This window comes from Manduca sexta, chromosome 20, assembly GCF_014839805.1.
Source record: "Manduca sexta isolate Smith_Timp_Sample1 chromosome 20, JHU_Msex_v1.0, whole genome shotgun sequence".
In the NCBI taxonomy this organism is placed as follows: Eukaryota; Metazoa; Arthropoda; class Insecta; order Lepidoptera; family Sphingidae; genus Manduca; species Manduca sexta.
Genome location: NC_051134.1, coordinates 6,551,983 through 6,570,682, shown reverse-complemented (window position 1 = coordinate 6,570,682; position 18,700 = coordinate 6,551,983). Strand labels below are relative to the sequence as shown.

The 18,700-nt window shown below is 34.4% G+C and overlaps 1 protein-coding gene across 1 annotated transcript; it reads right to left on the bottom strand.

The window, feature by feature from the left end:
- Nucleotides 1–787: 787 nt before the first annotated feature.
- LOC115453326 (solute carrier family 22 member 15) lies at nucleotides 788–5,800 on the bottom strand. Its single transcript, XM_030182017.2, has 4 exons — nucleotides 5,297–5,800; nucleotides 4,535–4,942; nucleotides 3,992–4,238; nucleotides 788–3,084 (listed from the first exon to the last, which is right to left on the bottom strand). The coding sequence occupies exons 1-4, from the start codon at nucleotides 5,695–5,697 to the stop codon at nucleotides 2,683–2,685; spliced, it is 1,458 nt and encodes a 485-aa protein (XP_030037877.1). The 5' UTR covers nucleotides 5,698–5,800; the 3' UTR covers nucleotides 788–2,682.
- Between the last annotated feature and the right edge of the window lie 12,900 nt (nucleotides 5,801–18,700).

The window sequence follows — 18,700 nt, the reverse complement described above, 5'->3', positions numbered from 1 at the left end:
CGTACAAACACACCGGTATTTACAATAACGCTCATCTGACCGTCCGTGCGTTTATTGTCGAATATCACCGCGTCCCGTCCATGATATATCGTTCGGTTTAATCGCATCCCGCTAAAAAATGGCCGCTACTACATAACATCAATTAATTTTTATTAGAGCTTCGGATGGCGACGGATAATCAATGATATGTTTATGTAAACAAGGTATTGCTCGCGGATATATCCGAGAGGTAATTTTCTGCTATGAAAGTCAAATATGTACTTTCTAGAATAAATAGTAATAGTCTATCTGGTATATTGTATCCACGTCTGTTCCTAGTATAGTGTTTACTTTTAAACTTTGCCATCATAGGGACCCGCGTAAAAGAACATATAGCTGACGTGAAACACTAACGCTCTTCCAGGTCTGCAAATGTTGAACACTCGGAAGAAGGCTCCAATTATCTGCGACTAGATAAGCGACAAATCCTTGCCGAATCCGAATTTCAATAGAGAAAATGGTGGGAAGCTTGCACAAGCCTAAGATCTTGTTCTAAATTTAATTCAATCCGAACTAGAAAGACCGACTGCCAAAATTCAAGACTCTGTGAGCTCATTTTGCGTAGGTTGGACCGTCAACAATTAAAAATATTTTAAATGTGGTATACTTTTAAAATAAAGGTAGGTATTGTAACTTTGACTTTTCAGACGACCAACCCGTGACCACGAAGGCTGCTAAGTCTTCGAAATGTCGGGAGACAATAATATTATAAATAACGGTGATAAAAGTCGTAAATAGAAAAGAAAAGAAAGAAATAAATAGTTTTATTTCAATGTCTAACATTCGCGTAAACATAAGAAGCCATTAAACTTCGCCATTAGAATTAATACAAGATGTAAATAAATCCTTTTCAATATTTCACAAGGTGAAGTTAAATTATGTTACCTTCTATAAGTTAAATTATGGACCAAGGGGGGACTGGTAGTTACTGGTGGTAGGTCTCATATGTGAGACTCTGCCTGGGTATACATGTACCACCGTAATGTCTATATCTGCCGTCAAGTAACAGTGTTAGTCACTGTTGTGTTACAGTTTGAAGAACATTGTAGTCAGTGTAACTAACTACTGGACATAATGAGACTTAACATCTCATGTCTCAGGATGGTCAGGGCAGTGAAATACTTTGTTTTTCAAGGTGTTGGATGGTGTTTTTACTGTTTATGAGTGATCTTATCACTTACCATCAGGCGAACGGCAAGCTCGTCTCGTCATTCAAAGCAACAAAAAAGAGGTAATCTTAATGTTTAGTCACAAGTAAAAACATCACACATTTTGCAAGTCTAAATAGATATTAGTCTCCATGGCTACCACCAGGCTATCCTTATTCAGCCTTAATTTAACTCTAAGCGTTCATGTTCACATCACGTACAATTAATTCAATACCCTTACGACTGCATCGCGTGTCTTACCCTCATAAACTAAGTCCCAGGACGCGACGGTAGAGAATGCACTGTTATAGTTGATGTTTGATTCGTTGTGATTGATGTTGACGATTCGTAATTGGAGGACAGTAATTATTGTTTTGAATGTATACATGCTGATAGTTTTACGTCTTCAAATGACTTAAATTAAATTGAATGAAATTAAACTTCAATTATTTGTACGTACAATGCAAATTCCATATCACTTACACCAATAACTTCGTTATTATTATTCATTATTGAATGTGTTTATACTTGGCTCTTTAAGCATAGCACGCTGTCCTCTTGATGCTGAGAAATAGTACACTACTGTGTGTAGTCTTGGTAGAAAAATAAAATACTTGCTGTGTGGGCGCCACTTTTGCTTTAAGAATCAGAATTTAAGAAGTTATTTCCATATTTTTCCACAAGATGGCGAGGTTTTTTATTTTCCTGATCAAGCTATACAAATATCCTCATCGACTTACGTTCAATAAAAAATAAACTCGAAGCATTGACCAAATACAATAATTCTAACAAAGTAATGTACAAAATAAATTCAAATAAAACATTATAAATAACATGAAAATATGCCTATGTGACTTCTGATTGTAGGACTCCTACACAAAATGAGTCCCTTAGACTGTATGTCGAGTTAATTGCACATATTATGTAGTATTTATTTTCACCTTAGTTTTATGTCTGACGGTTGTATTTTAACGCCATTTTAATTTGCTTAGAATTACTGCAATTGGCTTGAATAGTTATTTTGTAGGCTTGATGATGTTAATATAATTTAAAGTACCTGCGCCAATGTGTGATAAATTAAGTTATTTTACTTTAGCAATTTTCCATTATAATACTGAATGTCTAGTTTTTCTATTACAATAAATTACTTGTAGGTATTAAGTTTAGTATTTAGAGTAGTCATTGAGCTTTGCTAATCGGTTTTCAATTATGGATTGTTGATGCTGACTTAAAATTTAGCATTACCACGTCCCAACGATAATTTTTTAATATAAAATCTGAAATTTTTTTGCCAATAATTGTCGTGTGGCTATTTATATAATTTTAGTATAAACATTAGGCGTATGACAACTGAATGAGAATAAACTAAATTATATAAAGAACGTAAATTACAAAACAAAATATACGCAAACGTTGTATTATCAAATATTTCCTTTGAGAAATTATACAAACCTTATTTTAATATAACTTACAAACATAAAAAATATACATTAAACTACGTATCCAAATTAACTCCTTTAGTTTCTGGCAAAAATATACAAACAAAAGAAGAAGAAAACGAAATTACTGCAAATATAGACGACGGTATCCAATGTGGATTGATAGATGCTATGAAAGGTGCAGCCATTGCTCCAATTTTAGCCCCAGCCGATGTCATACCATACCCCATATTCCTTAGTGAAGTGGGGAACAGCTCAGAAGTGTAAATATAGATAATACAAAAGATTATAGTGGCAGACGCGAAACCAATGACGCTGAAGATGATGCAAGCGGCGTGGCCTTGCGGTGTGAAGAGCAGGGCAATCATGGTGAGCCCGGTTGTGAGGAGAGAGGCAACGATAATGATTCGCCTGCCGAACATCTTGTTCAAGATTATTGCTATGGGACATATTGGTATCTGAAAAAGAAGAATTTAAATTCTTTGTATGAATAATGCAAATACCATATCCCTAACAACATTGACGTCATCTGTGACTGATTTACAAAGTATATCATAGCACTATACTAAGCCGATAGCCTAGTTGGGTGTGGAACGGACTGCGAAGATGAATGTCTGCAGGTTCAAATCCCAAGGGCACACATCTCTGACTTTTCTAAAATCATGTGTGTATTCTTTGTGAATTATCGTTCGCTTTAACGGTGAAGGAAAACATCGTGAGAAAACCTGCACATCTGAGAAGGTTTTCTCACGATGTTTCTCTATAGGAATTTCGAAGGTGTGTGAAGTCTACCAATCCGCACTAGGCCAGCGTGGTTGACTAAGGCCTAATCCCTCTCAGTGGTAAAGGAGGCCCGTGCCTAGCAGTGGGACAGTATATAATACAGGGCTGATATTATTATACTAAGCTGGAACTGGAACATAACATTGACTAAATCGTCCTGTCTGACATTAATAATAGACAAAATAGTGCTATTTACCCAGGCAGTATCTCGTATATGTATGGTATTTATATTACAAGATTTTTGTATGTGAAAGGATGTAGTTGAGCTCAGATTTAAATCTTGCTACTATTATTAAGTCACGCTATAGAAGGCGTTAATGTTCTTCCTCGAAAACAGATGTGTTATCAAGTAGCCGATCTTTATGTTGTTGTTGGCAGAGCAATTTACGTTGTATTAAAATTATAATATATGTGTGATTATTTATGAAAAATTGCTAGTATTTGCAAGTAAATTATGTAAATGAGTACAATATGATATTGATAACATCTATCTAGATTGTATACATCATACAATTTTTGCTATTTTTTACTTATTATCCATTCTGCTTGAATTTAATATTTATCTGAGGTCAATGAACTTACTTGTATACATCCCAATAAAGCAACGGCAATAAAAACATTGGACCCCAAAAAGGTAATATATTGGTTGATTCCCAGAAAACACGCCCCCGCCGACGTCCAAATTGCGGCCAAAGCAAATGTTTTGAAAGCCAACTCTTTAGTTCCAAATAAATCCAAGTAGCATGGTTTTTTAGAGGTATTTTTGTAGTTCATCTCTGATAGTGCCTTGTCTATATTTTCTCTGATATTCAATGTGTCTAATTTGTTTCTGAAAAAAAAATTGGTTCGTCAATACTTCTGTTACTTACTACATAAAAAGTGTGGACCAAAATAGTTTTATAAAATGTGTGGTACACGGGAGTCGATATTAAAGAAAAAATCGGAGAACATTTAGGGTGATTGTAGGTCTGTAGTAAATATAAAAGAATTTTATTACTATAATCCTGTTGATGTCATCGATAATGACATATATCCTGCAAATGACCTCTACCGTATAGGTTTTGCTGTCTATTATATACTAGACTAGCTCATCACATAAGTTTGGAATTGAAGCATGAGACATACCTTTCAGCAGCTTCTAGCATTACAGCATACGCTTTATCACGCTCCCCTTTTGAGATCAACCATCTAGGGCTCTCTGGTATAAATAACACAAGAACGAATGGGATAACTGACAAAGCAGTGTATGCTAATGAATATATCCTCCAATTCCTTGTATAGTACGCAAAGAGGGATAACGAAGCTTGGGTTAAACCATCTGGAAGCAAAGCTAATGTGCCTACAACTTCTCTGTGTTTGGGGCCGACAATTTCCATAATGTAGACGATACCAACAATCAAAGTGCCACCGGAAGGTATGCCAATTAGAAATCTTAAAGTGACGAATGACCAATAGTTTGGTGAGAACGGTGCTGCCAGCATTAGGGCTATGTTAGTGTAGGTGCAGATTAGAAGAGCAGTTCTGCGTCCATATCTGAAAAACGTAAAGAGGCAATTAAAAAGATGAATAGGTTGATTTAACGTAGACATTATAGATTTAATTGGGGAAAATAAAACCAATACATTGTAAATATGGAACTCCAAATCTGGCAACAAAAGATTGTACATAACAAGGCTTAAAAAAAACTTACTAACCAAAAAATGCCCAATTGTGAGCTAAAAGTGACTGTTAACTTATGATCATAAATAACAATATTGGCAACTTTAGCTACCCTTTAGCAAAGGTTAGCTACCCTTACTAATAATTAACCATACATTATTTATATACACGGCAGACTTCATGGGCAACAAATATTTAACATAATATGACAGTCGTTTAATATCTTACCTGTCAGAAATCCACCCAAACAGCGAAACACCACACAACAACCCAAACATCAATATCGTTTGAATAAAACTTCCTTTCCACTCATCGTCACAAATCAATCCAAATTCAGAGATCACTGTCTGCTCAAACACTTCGTTATCGAAACTATACAGCTCACAATCATCATGACAACTATTATTTTCCGTTAACACTGGATCTATACATTTGAAGTCTATTGATGGTATCAGGAACAACATAGAGAATATGTTTAACATAGCCAGCATTCTTGCTGATATCGCGGATAAACAGACTCCGGTTTGCCATACACCAAAAGCACCAATCGATTTCACTATATAATCTTCTTCATTTATTATATGTTCTGTGCTTGTATAAATATTTAATTCTTCGTATATTTCTTCCATTGTGTCGTTTATTTTACTTACTAGTTGACTGGATTGTTTTACTGTATAATGGCGGGTTATCGACTTGTGCTATGTTTAGACTTATTACTTATCAAATGACTCAATTCATGCAAGGTGACGTTTTATTAGTAAATATTTAATCTTAGTAATTATTACTTGACCTTTCATCGTTTGTTTTTAAACCATATTTTATAAACAAATACAAATTACGATCCCAAACAATGTTGCGTATCTTGATTAAAAAAAATCACACATTTTTGATCTGCCCTGGAATTAAAACCTGCACCTCACAGATCAGTCTGTATGCTGCCATTAGATCTATGAAGCGATTTTATATCAAATATAACATTGTTTTAATAAACTACTACTTTCTAACCAGCTTGGACTCACACTGCGTTGTCAGTAACACCCATTATGTGTATACAATATTAAAAATGTTAAGCATTGAAAAAACACCATAAATAATGGCGTGCCTATCTCACAGCAGATAGTTTAAGTCCCGTTCGAAGAATTAATAAAAGAGTCAAAATATCAATCAAAAAGCCATTCGATAAAAAATTCTGTCTTTTTTAAACCAATGCATTAACAACACATGTTCACACTTAACCTTTCTTTCACTGTAATATATCTTATTGCACCCTCATTATCAGAAACGGCCATCTGTTCTTTAAATTTCGACTTTATTAACTGAAATTAAAGTTTGGATTGGAGTAGAATGTTGAAGTAATAAGAATTAGCCACTACCATCACACCAAGGTCCCTACCTTTAGGGTTCAATGTCGAATAAATTGTATTAATGAAACCTTTTGTTTATTCATATGATTAATAAGTTTACTTGTTTATTTACCCGTAGTTTCTTCATGTATTTGATGCGGCGTTTTACTAAATGTAATTAAAATTTTACATCTTATCAACATTAAAAATAATCAAACATAGGAGGAACACTATACTAAAATAAAACATGTTACTTCATCTAATACAGCTGAATATTAGAAAGTAATTCTCGTCTTTGCTTTTAAAATAAATAAAATTAACACCTCAACGCGACAGCACCTATTATGATTGTATATATAAGGAAAACTTCCCAATTAGAATGTTGCAGAAATACCAATATTTTATTCAAACATTAATATCGAAATGAAACATATAGTCATGGAATATTCTGAGTTATCATTAATTTATTAGATTTTATATTATTTTCGATATCTGTATCATTGTCCTATATAATATTTAAAGACTTATTAAGTAACTTATTTTATAACTTCTAGCCACAAATAATTATCAACTTGTTACATTTACTACATCCGTTATACTTCATTGGTTTTGAAATGTAAACTTTCACAATACCAATCAATTACTTTAATAATCTGAATTAATAATCATATCTTGGACATCAAGAACTCTTATCTGGTTAAAAATTTCACGCCCAACCATTACTCAAACAGGGCGTACCTCAGGTGTAGTGTTGAACTTAATTTATGTTAAACTCGTCGGCAAAGCGATTATTTTAGTGTCGGCCGGCGATCGTGGCGATAAATGAGATTAATCGCCGGTGATGTGCGTTAAAACCTTGATGCCCCGCAACCGGTGTGGCTCGTCTACAGAATGTTAAATGCTGTGAGGGAATTGTTAATTATTTCTCTTTTTCAACATCTTTTACAACTTAATTTACTTTTGTTTTTTATTGGTTTCGTATTTGTGTCTTTTACGTAATTTTAAGGGGTTATTAAATATAAGAAGGATACCTTATAATCACATGACAAGAATAAATCATTCGTAGATTTTTCCAAAGTTACAAACTTCATAATGCTGTTACCACTGCTGTGAGATATTTACTGTAATATGGAATTTAAGTCTCATGGCGTCACACTGGGTATAGTTCTACAAAATTAAGTCTTTCTTCTGAGTATTCGTCTTCCGCTTCTGAATATTCATGTTATATCATTTAGGTAACTCACATACTTCTTGGGTTAATTTCTATTAAAAAATAATCAGTAAAAATATCAAGGTTATCTGAGCTTAACGATGATCAGGAAATAACACTTCACCCTCTAGATTACATTACTTAAAGATGTAAGTGTTGTGTTCATAAAGGCTAGTACATTTAATACTAAGAGGCTCCAGGCGAGTCCGGCGGGTCAAGAGACCGCCCTCTGAACTGATAATCTCGACCAACGTCAAGTTAAAAGCCGCGTAAATCTTCCCTCAGGATGGAGGAAACCGTGGAGCCACCTTTATTGTTGTTGTCAAATATATTTTTGACGCGAGAATAACATATAATAAAAGAACCTGGCATAAAGGTACGCTCTAATGAATCGCCAAGATCTACTGATGTATAGCGACGGTTGGATGTCTCCTATGAACGATCCCATCATTTGTCTCATGCTAACATTGCTAAAAAATAGTAGCAATATCAATATCTGCATTAAAACCTTTGAAAGAAATAAAGAAAGAATTATTATTTGGATAAAATACAATAAAAGAATAGAAAAACAAAACATATAATATAATGAAAAATACACAGTTATACCCATTGTACCAACAATGGGTACCTTCATCTTTGCTGCAGTTCCAGCATAACTGATACTGCAGCGCTGATTTTCTTTACGAATCACTTCACAATGCTTACCATCTTCAATAGACTTCAAATAAAATACCTTAGAGCAATACGTTATTGGACTATATTTATGGAGCAAAATCAAGAACATTTAACAAGTTCCAATAAATCAGTACACTCCACAGATTTCATTGTCGGTTAGATGCTATCTACGTTGTAAGTCGTGTTACAAGTTAAGTCTAGGTAAAGCGTTTATCAATTATATTGTCATTCCTGATATTGTTATTAACACGGTATTATTAGAAACTGATTTGTATTTGGTTAGGTATATTTATTTAGAAAAAGTTTTCTTTGGTTGGTTTTCTGCCTCGGTGGCGTATTTTTATTATGGTATACTGCTGCTGTTCCCGCCATAGTAGCCTACGTAAGTGTGTCGCGTTCCAGGATCAGACTGCGTATATCTGGCTCCAACAGGCCGGCATAATTGTGTGGACTATCGAGGGGTAATCATCTCTCGTCAGTCGATAGTCTATTGGACCTGACTCCACTTACGATCAGGTGCAGTAGGGTCACATTTTCGGATAAAAAAAGAAGTTAAATTGTTTCTGATTCCACTGTTATATCATGAACACCGGTGTATATTACCATTCCTAAATAACTTTCTCAGTTCCTAATAGAATTGTTTGTCAAACAAAAGACAAAATAAAGCACCATTTAGATATATTAAACACCACACCATCATTGTCAAGTGATGTCGCAATTGTTTATCGAGCTATCGACAATATGACACCTTCGATTATTTGATTAGACCAAATTATTCGTGCAAATACATCGTAAGTGGGTGTTTCATGTTATCACTTGCATAACTCTGTTAAGTGCCTTGCTCATTTACCGTGAATGTCAGATAGGCAAGTTAGTATTCATTTATTTCTTGAATTAATGATGTACCGTGAAAATAAATGGACTATAGAGATTAAGGACTCAGGTAAACTTTAGCTATGAAAAGATCTACGATTTCTCGTATTTAAGTGTGTATGGCAAAACTTACACACCTACTTGAGAGTTAGTACAAAATTTAAGAAACATGAGTACTTAATTTGCCGCACAGGGCAGCCGGAAGGTCTAACACCTATATGAATGATGATTTCTTATGTTTACGCGAATGTTAGACATGGAAATTAAACTAATTTTCGGATTCTATCGCGGTGCTAGTATTTTATTTTCTCCCGACGTTTCGAAGACTTTGCAGCCTTCATGGTCCCCCATGGTTCAGAGTCCCCCCCGTGACCATGAAGGCTGCAAAGTCTTCGAAACGTCGGGAGAAAATAAAATACTAGCACCGCGATAGAATCCGAAAATTAGTTTAATTTCCATACCTATATGAATGGTTTAAAAAAAATCACAATAAATTGAAACTAACTTAAACAAAGCGATCTCTAATTGGTAGTTTTTGCCCATTATTTCCTTATAGTGATGCAAATTTTAAGTAAATTATCTGCTATCTAAATCAATTATTGTTTTTCAGATTCATGTACTTTTAACATATAATTTTAATTGTTTTTATTGACTTAAAGTTTCATTTCCATGCACGATAATGGATACCTTACATTATTTTTATAATTAGTTGTCTACCCTGCCGTGTTTAACCTAGAATACCATTCCTCAGGTGATGTACCACCTCCCTAACACGCTCAAGTGTGGTCCGCACGTAGATCAAAATTTCAAAAGCCTGTTAACACAATATGCGCGTGCAAACATAACGCACTAGCGCTAATACGACTAAATTGAAATAACTATTTTTGTTATGAACATTTTAAACATCGGAGGCACGAGCGCAACCGGCCGGCTAATGACGATAAGTGATTTGGCCAATTTACGTAAGTGTTTTATTGTATGGACAAATAGCTTTGTATGGTAACGAGTGTGTGAGTGTTCGGTGGTTTGAGGAGCCAGATTGTTTTTCTTCCTGGACATTTGTTGGTAAATTTAGGAAATTTTATAGTCATGTAATTATCGCTAATTACTATTTTTCACATATCTATAACATACAGCAGATCCTTTTAAAGTGAAAGTATGCGATCATCATTATTTCTATATCTGTGGACCATAGTCAATCAACTGTTCGATTTGTAGCCAATGGCACTGTAACACTTAATATAATGTTTTAAGTTACAGTGTCTAGTGTGGTTTGCGGTAAGATATATAACGCCCTGGATAGCGACTACCTTACACAAGGTGTTAAAACTCGCCATAGTGGCACACGTCAGTGTGTCGCGTTCCTGGATCAAATTGTCTATATCCGGTTCCAACAGGCCGGCATAATTGTGTCAACTGCCAAGGGGTAATCATCTCTCGTCAGTCGACATTCTATTGGACTCCACTCTACTTACCATCAGGTGCAGTGGCGTCACTGCTGTGCCCGAATATAACAAAAAAAATGTTGCAAATTTTTTACCAATTCAACAATCTGACCATAATACTAGTTGCTTCGTTCAATAAAAATATCCTTTTAATTTTATTTTTGATACTTAATTAGAATGTACGACTAAACGATTAGCCCACAATATACATCAGCTGACTATGAGTCGAGTACAAATATAATATTTGCGATCGATTTTTCGAATAAGCGTTATCGAGTGTTTGTCTCCCTCTTCACTTTGATTTCAGTTATGTATTTATACTTCTATTCAAGTTATTACCTAATGTATATGTAATTACCATAAGGCAAACAAATCATTTTATTTTATACTAGCTTTTACTAGCGGCCTCGCCCGCGTAAAAAAAGAACCGGGGAAAAGTTCCGCTTTGTTTTTCCTAAATAAAATGCCTACAGCACTAAGGAGTAATGTAGCTTTATATAGAAAGACAAGTAAAAAATTCAAAATCAGGTTAGTACTTCAGATTAACGCATTCAAAAATACAAACTCTTCAGGTTTATACATAAGTATAGATTAGAATTTACTTGTGAAAGCATCAAATTTGATCAAGATCAGCTCACTAGTTTGGTCGTGAAAACATATAAGGAATACTTTCGAATTTGTGATTCATAGTAATCACATGGATTCGAACACAGAAAGTACATTCTTGCACGTAAAAAATATACGATGCAAGTCAAAAAATTTCGCAGTTGTCACTGTCTACTGTCACACCTAATTTATTTTCACATTCTAGGAACTAAACTTATGGATAATAGACACAATAATATTATGTGCTGTGACTATTATATATAACAGAAAATAAAAGGGAGTGCAGATAGTCTCGCGAACATATCCTATAAAACTTGGTCTACAATTAATTCCTGGTAATGTGCGTGTTTAAGGCGGTAGAGATCAGTAACATCAGACGACCCACTAGCTCGTCTTATGCTAAAAAATTGTAAAGAGAAGCATTCCCTGAGTTGTTAATGATGGTGTTTAACATGTTAGTCAAACAATTATCGTTCGCAGTCGGAATTTGAGTTGGTTACCGAGTTTGATGGATTGTTTGCTCGTCTGTTAGCGTGTTTCTAGGTCTGCGTAGGTTGCGTTACTTCGAGGAATTTATTTTTAGATATTTATATGTAAATTGGGTTGCTTTTTGCACTCGTAAGTAGGCCTTTTCTAATGTGTATCTAGTTCAGCCGCAATGTTTATTTTTAGCATCAAGCAGCGGTATATTATTATTCTATTTTTGTATGATTGACACTAATTTAGTGTCCGTAAGTCCGAAAATCAGCGCTGCAGGATTAGTCATGTTGGTACTGCAGGATGGAGCTAAATTAGGGTTTCTGTAGTTAAAACAACATGTATTATGTTTCCTTTGTTTTCTCGAATGCCATCGAAATAAAAATAGTTTTCGAATTTCTATGCCGTTTTTAATGTTTATGTTATATTTCTTTATATATTTTTTTTTTACGTACATATTACACATATTGTTATTATCCCAATTATAAATCTTGCTCTCTTTCAGGCTCAACTTCTATTGTCTCTCAGTGACCACAATGGCTTCATTTTCGCATTTTATAATTCTGTTATAAGTACCTTTACCACTGTTAATATTCTCGAGATTGTTACCTTAAATATTTGATCGACCAGTCATTAAGAAAAAAAGTTTGCGACAATCACAAAGCCTCTTACAATTAGCGTTGAAACTTTGTCACCTCTGATTCAGCGAAGCTTTCAGGTGGCGATAATAAAAAGCAAGGATCAGTCGTTACGCGGGACGCGACAAACGAGAGGCTAAGCGGCAGAGGCCACGTAAAGCTCATGGGCGGGGAAGCACAGTGGAGCTTTGTCGGCGCACTGGACAAAAATGTTCTTTAGGTAATTTTTGTTCCCTCAGACAGAGTCTTACTGAAATAATGGCAATTTAAAAATAGATATTATATTCTTGAAGGATAGTTTGTCAATTTGTAGGTTATAAAATAATGTAAAAACCAATTTATTTCTACGAACAAAGTGGATGCTTACAAACATTTGTACATTCTGCTTGTTGCATACCTTGTGAAGATTTCAAATTGCATTAAAAACGGATTTGATTTCATTTTGATAACCTGGTAGACCATGTCCTCATTTACCATATGAAAGAATACATATTTATTTAAATGAAAGTTATATAAAATTCCTTAAAATTACATTTCTTCTATAATACTTTAACTCTAAAAAAAATATATTTTAATAGTGAAATTTTGAGAAAGTAATAAACTTGCAAATCTATAGCCAAGTTTTGTCCACCACACCGCACCATTGTGCGAATAGTAGACAATCAGAGACGAACGTTAACTGTTACGCGGTAACGAGCGGATAACCGGCGGGATCCGGCGGGATCCGGCGGGATACGACGGGATACGACGGGGTATGGCGGGCAAACGGCGATCCAATTTGAGCTCGCCGATATCTTCCGATCGTGTACGAGTTTTATTGAAGATTTCAGATAAAGGGTCCGTTTTATTGTAAGGATTTATTTTGTAAACAAGGGTATGTTGTGTTTTTGTTAACGGTTTTAATTATTTTTTTAATTGTTTTTTATAAATCGACCTAACATAGAAAAATAAGACTTACTTTTATTGTAATATGACTACATTATTATTATCATCTTGATTAAAAGTACACTCAAAAGTATATTTTTAACTTAAATAACAGTGACTGCATATGCATAATTTGCGATCAATGCTACTTCTAGGCTGGTTTGGTAGCTCGTATCTACTAATATGTTTACATGTTGCGTATTTTTCTGTCTGTTTGTTTATGTAAGTCAGTTTTCTAAAGCACTAAACACGTTTTGTTCATGGTAAATCACTGGAAAATAAAGTACATTCACTGAGTAAACTAAGCATTGTTTTCCTGGAAGGACAGTTTTAATACGTGGAGTTGCGTGTTAAGATTAGTCTCTACATAAAACAGAGGCAGCTCTACATTAACTGAAGAAACACGTTTTAAAATTAAAATAAAGACACTTCCACTGCATCGTAGATCTACGTTAAGATACAGTCGGCATCTTTGTCAACCCAACAAGAATTAGCGAGTCAACGCCAACTCGGCACGATAACAACGTGCCTTTGCCTTCGTGACGTTTCGCCGGCATTCGGTTTGCGCAACAAATTTGAAAATCGAACGCTTTTTCAAATTTCGAACACTGTGTTGACACTCGATCCTTCCCGGAACGTGTGTGAAGGGCGACAGAGGGCGCTGTGAGCATTAACGAGACCACGTTAAGTCGCGTCGGCCGATTTGAAAAAAGAACAAATATTGACGCGAACTCTAATTATTTTTGTAATTCTATGGAAAATAGTTGTTTGTCGCTACCATTTTGGTTGAGTTTTTCATATGTTTAGGAATAAATATAGAAATTCCGATGAAATTTCGTGGACTACCTACAAAAGGTTTTATAAACGGAGTTATGAGTGCTAAGTGACAGAAAAAGACGGTCAATGGTGCCGCATTTCAAATAAAATTATGTTTAAAGTACATAACAAAAATGAAAAGGTAACATTGCTAAGTTTTTAAAATAACACGAAGATATTTTGTGAGTTGTGACTAAGGTCTGCCGTATTCGAATGTGTCATAAGAAAAAAAGTCCAACGACCGTCTTTCTGTGTGACCAATAAAACATTTTACCTGTTCATTTATAATTACGACATTCCTTAATTAAATTACTAATATTAGATCTATACAGTCACTGATTTTGCAAATTACATTTCATTTATTATTATTATTTATTGTTCAAATTTGTACATACAAAAAGTTACATTATAAACCTCACTTAAACCTAAATTATTTAGTGTGTGATGCACAGATCACATCCTCAACCTTTTTTGTTTAAATTCAAGTTATATAATCTACATACTTAATAAATTTTTTTATTATTTTCTATGCATATTGTTTATACATTTTATTTAAGAATGCTGTACACTTTCTAGATAGTGTTGTTTTAGTTTGTATTTTAGGTTGTCTGTAGTGAAAGTGTCTTTTAGTGGTGATGGCAGGTCGTTTATTATTTTTACAATAACTATGACTTAATAACTGCATATTTGTTTATAAATGGAGTAATGGATTTTATTGGAGGTTAAACTGCTAGTCAAATTATGTTTCAGATATTATTTTATAGCGAAAAAAATAAACTGGTAGGTAAACTATCGTTCAGGTAATATTATACTGGAAAAGAACTTTTAAATAGAGAGAACTGCGAGAAGAAATCAAATATTTGCTGACGATTCGGTATATTTCACTTCATTCAAGAACAAATTATAAAACTTAGTATTAGACTTATAAAAATTAGTTTAGATATTTCTCCACACAATCAGCATTTGGACTGACTCGTTGATTGGCTTTGGAAAAGGCCTTGTTGAAGTTCAAGAGATTTATTATTCAATAAAAAACAAGTAAATATAATGACATAAAATTATATTAAACTGCGTCGCAATTCAATGAGTTTATGATATAGTCATGAGTATATTATTCATTTATAATGGACTTGAAAAAATATTTAATTGACTATTGCAAGAAAAAATAAAACATAATATATAGCATGCGTGATCATAAAATTTACAATCCATATCTGTGATGCATTTACGAATCGTGTCAGTAATGTTATGTAATACCATTAGGGGTATTTTAAATTCCAAACAACTCACAAATATTTTTTAATCTCAGTAGATAATATACTCCAGGACTTTACTTATCTCAGCCAGTGGTAAAATATATCTTGATCAACTCAATGCCTTTTAAATTAGAACACATCTTAGCTTAAAAGGTGACGGCCTCAGTCACCAACTACCATAAAGAACATAACGTAAGAACGTAAAACTAAATCGTCACTCAAAACACTCAAATCCCTAAGGATACAGAAGAACACTTAAACCGTACGGATAAAAACTAGTTCCAATAAAAGTTTTTCTTCAGTCAATTGCGAACGCGTTCCTATCGACCCCCGGGGACCCATTACCTTGACCATTCCATAAAATACGCATTTACGACCCACTGAAATGTTGCGATATGGCGAAAATAATTTTTAAGTTTGCGCTATTTATTGCCGGTCGTAAACTTAGATTTAATACAGCGCCATCTCTTAATCGTGTTGCGTAACTAAATGTTAAATATGCCAAACAATCCGTTCGCTCGATTATGAATATCGTTATTGAGTATTATCATTCTCAACTCTGGATAGTATAAATACATAAATAATATTTAACATCTCAAAGTGAAATTACTCTGTTAACTTGCTGTTAAATTTTACCATTCACTCATCCATTAAATCCTTCCAAGACTAATTTATAAAAACTATTATTTATCTGTGAAATCAACCATTATTCCAATAAATAAAAGAACTCCGCAATCTCTACAAAACGTATCCTCGACATGAAGATAACACAACCGGCACAACACTAGTAAGCTAGCCGGCTTATCCGCATCTCTAACAAGACGGAGGATTTGTTAGAACGTGATACTTTTCATCCGGCCGGATACGGTACAAGTCTACAGGAAATAAGATTTTCACAGAGATGGGGTGTTTACAAACAGTATTGTGGTGTTTTTATTGCGTAATGCCTGCTCCTCTCTAAGCAATGTGTTGATGGTAATTATTCATCATTTTGTACGGCTATTTATTGTTAAAGGAATAGTGTGCTTGCTTTTTACGGGGAAGGAAAAACCACCGTGAAGTGACACTAGCTATTACTGGAGTGGCAAGCTAATTCTTTTTTATTGCTGTTGTAGGCAACCGAGCAAGCGGTTCGCCTGATGGTAAGCATCATCCACCGCCCATAGACGTTGCAATACCAGAGGTATAGCCAAGGCGTTTCCTATTAAACATCGTTTGTAGTGCTCGGGAAACACCAGTGTAGCGAGTTCATTCCAAAGTGTTTTCACTTCATTACAAACATAGACAAAAATAAAATATTTCACACAATTCTTTCAAATTCCCATTCTTAATTAAACAATATCCAGCTCACAATTTTAGCATTAATCGCTCAACAGACAAGTGCTTACAACACTAAATGAACCTAAAAGCAACAAAATAAAGACATTTTAATATCAAAAAGCCTGTCAAAGACAGCGCTCGCAGCACCATCGAAAACAACCCCACATTGCCCCAGGTGTCAGTTTTTAATAAAGCCCCAATCAGTCCGCCGCCGGATGTGGGGACGCGTCACTTCCGGTCGGGAAATGGAGGCCCTGTTTGCCGCTCTCTCCAGCGCTCGGAAGTCTCGTCGCTTCGGGCGCAAGCGAAATGAACTTTACCGAACGTTTTCCCCGCAATAAACGGGTATTAAAATGTTTTTTTTTTTTGTTTGTACTCGTGCTTTTGATGTTACGTTATCGCGTGTTTAGTTTGAGATTGTTTTGTTGGGGTAGCAAAAGCAGTTATGGCATAAGGAAGGCGGACGGATTAGATAGAAAGATCATAAGTTCGATGTTATAAATAAATACGATAGCAATTCAGTTATGGCAGCAGATATTGGACGGATTAGTTAGAAAGATCATGGGTTCGATCCTATCAATATATTATGAGATAAATGAATACGTTAATTATTGTTTAATCTTTCTAAAACATGTTCAAGCCGTGTAAGTGTTAAAATTTCACTAGAAATAACATTAAAATATGAAATTAACAACGCCTACTAATGAAAATAGTCAAAGAAAATTGTATAATCTAAAGCTAGTCAACTAATAGTTGCACACGCTCATGCTTTTTATCCCCGATGGGTCAGCAGAGACACAACCAGTGCACCCAATTTCCGTCATGTCATTCCGTCTCATGATAAAGTATGATGACGTATTATGACAAGCAGGAATTTCAGACTCCAAGCTGATACTGAATAAACCCAATATCACCTGACCCAAGGATCGAACCAGAGACTTCAGCACTGCAGTTGTACCGTAATACAACTAGGCCACGCAAAATAAGTATTATATCATAAAGTACAATTACAAATTCCAGTCGTAATAACAATTTTTATCGCTCTACCACCATCCATTGTATCAAAATACAAGGGCATCAAAAACGTACCACTGTAACAAACAGGAGTACTTAATCAGGCACAAAATGTCGCCGCCGACACCGCGCGTGCCACCTCGGCACTTACTACACAGAGCAGCTAGGATATACATCTAAAACACAAAATGCAAACTAATTCGTTGAGTCTTTGTTACGTTTATCAAAATTTTAAGATAGAGAAGGTTTTGCTCGCTGTCGCCCGCGAGTATTTTTTTCAATTAATTCTAATTTTAATTCAAATAATAAAAGTCTTGTTTTATATTTTTCTCATATAAAATGGAATCTATAAAGTTAGACCTATAGCAATACATCAGTGAACACTGCATTCAATTCCATGTAGTAGTTGTTGCGTGATGCTTGAACGAACAGACTGACATAAATTCGAAAAATTGATTTTTGGCTTCGGTTTTTCTAATAAGGATCCCCGTATTATATTTCTTTAGTATATATAACGTACAGGCATCGGCCTGTTATATTTTTTATATGTAAAAAGATAATATGCGTTTTGGGTAAACTGCATGGAAATGCAAATTCATTAAGAGCAGTTAATGATTAATCATGTGCAAGTTTATTTGCTTGTGAATTGTGGAGTAAAGTGTGTTAATTTTGAATAAATTAATTTAAAATAAAATGTACTTATGTATGGTACTGCAATTATAAATGTTTTTGCTGAAATTGAAGCCCTACTGTGATCTTTTTTACGATAAAAATATCTTAGGGGTTGAACTGAACCATGCTCTATATAAAGTACAACTTCATAAAAATTTAACACTCATGCGTTAATTGCAAAAGTATTTCTATATGTCTTTAAAAATATATATTTATAATAATACATTTGGTTTCTTATAATAATTTAATTAGTAGTTATGCCCACAAAACAACGATAACACAAATTCATTGCTGGCATATCAAAACGTCAGAAATACCAAATAACTGCTTCCTTTTGGCAATAATTGGTGTAGCTTGAGGCGA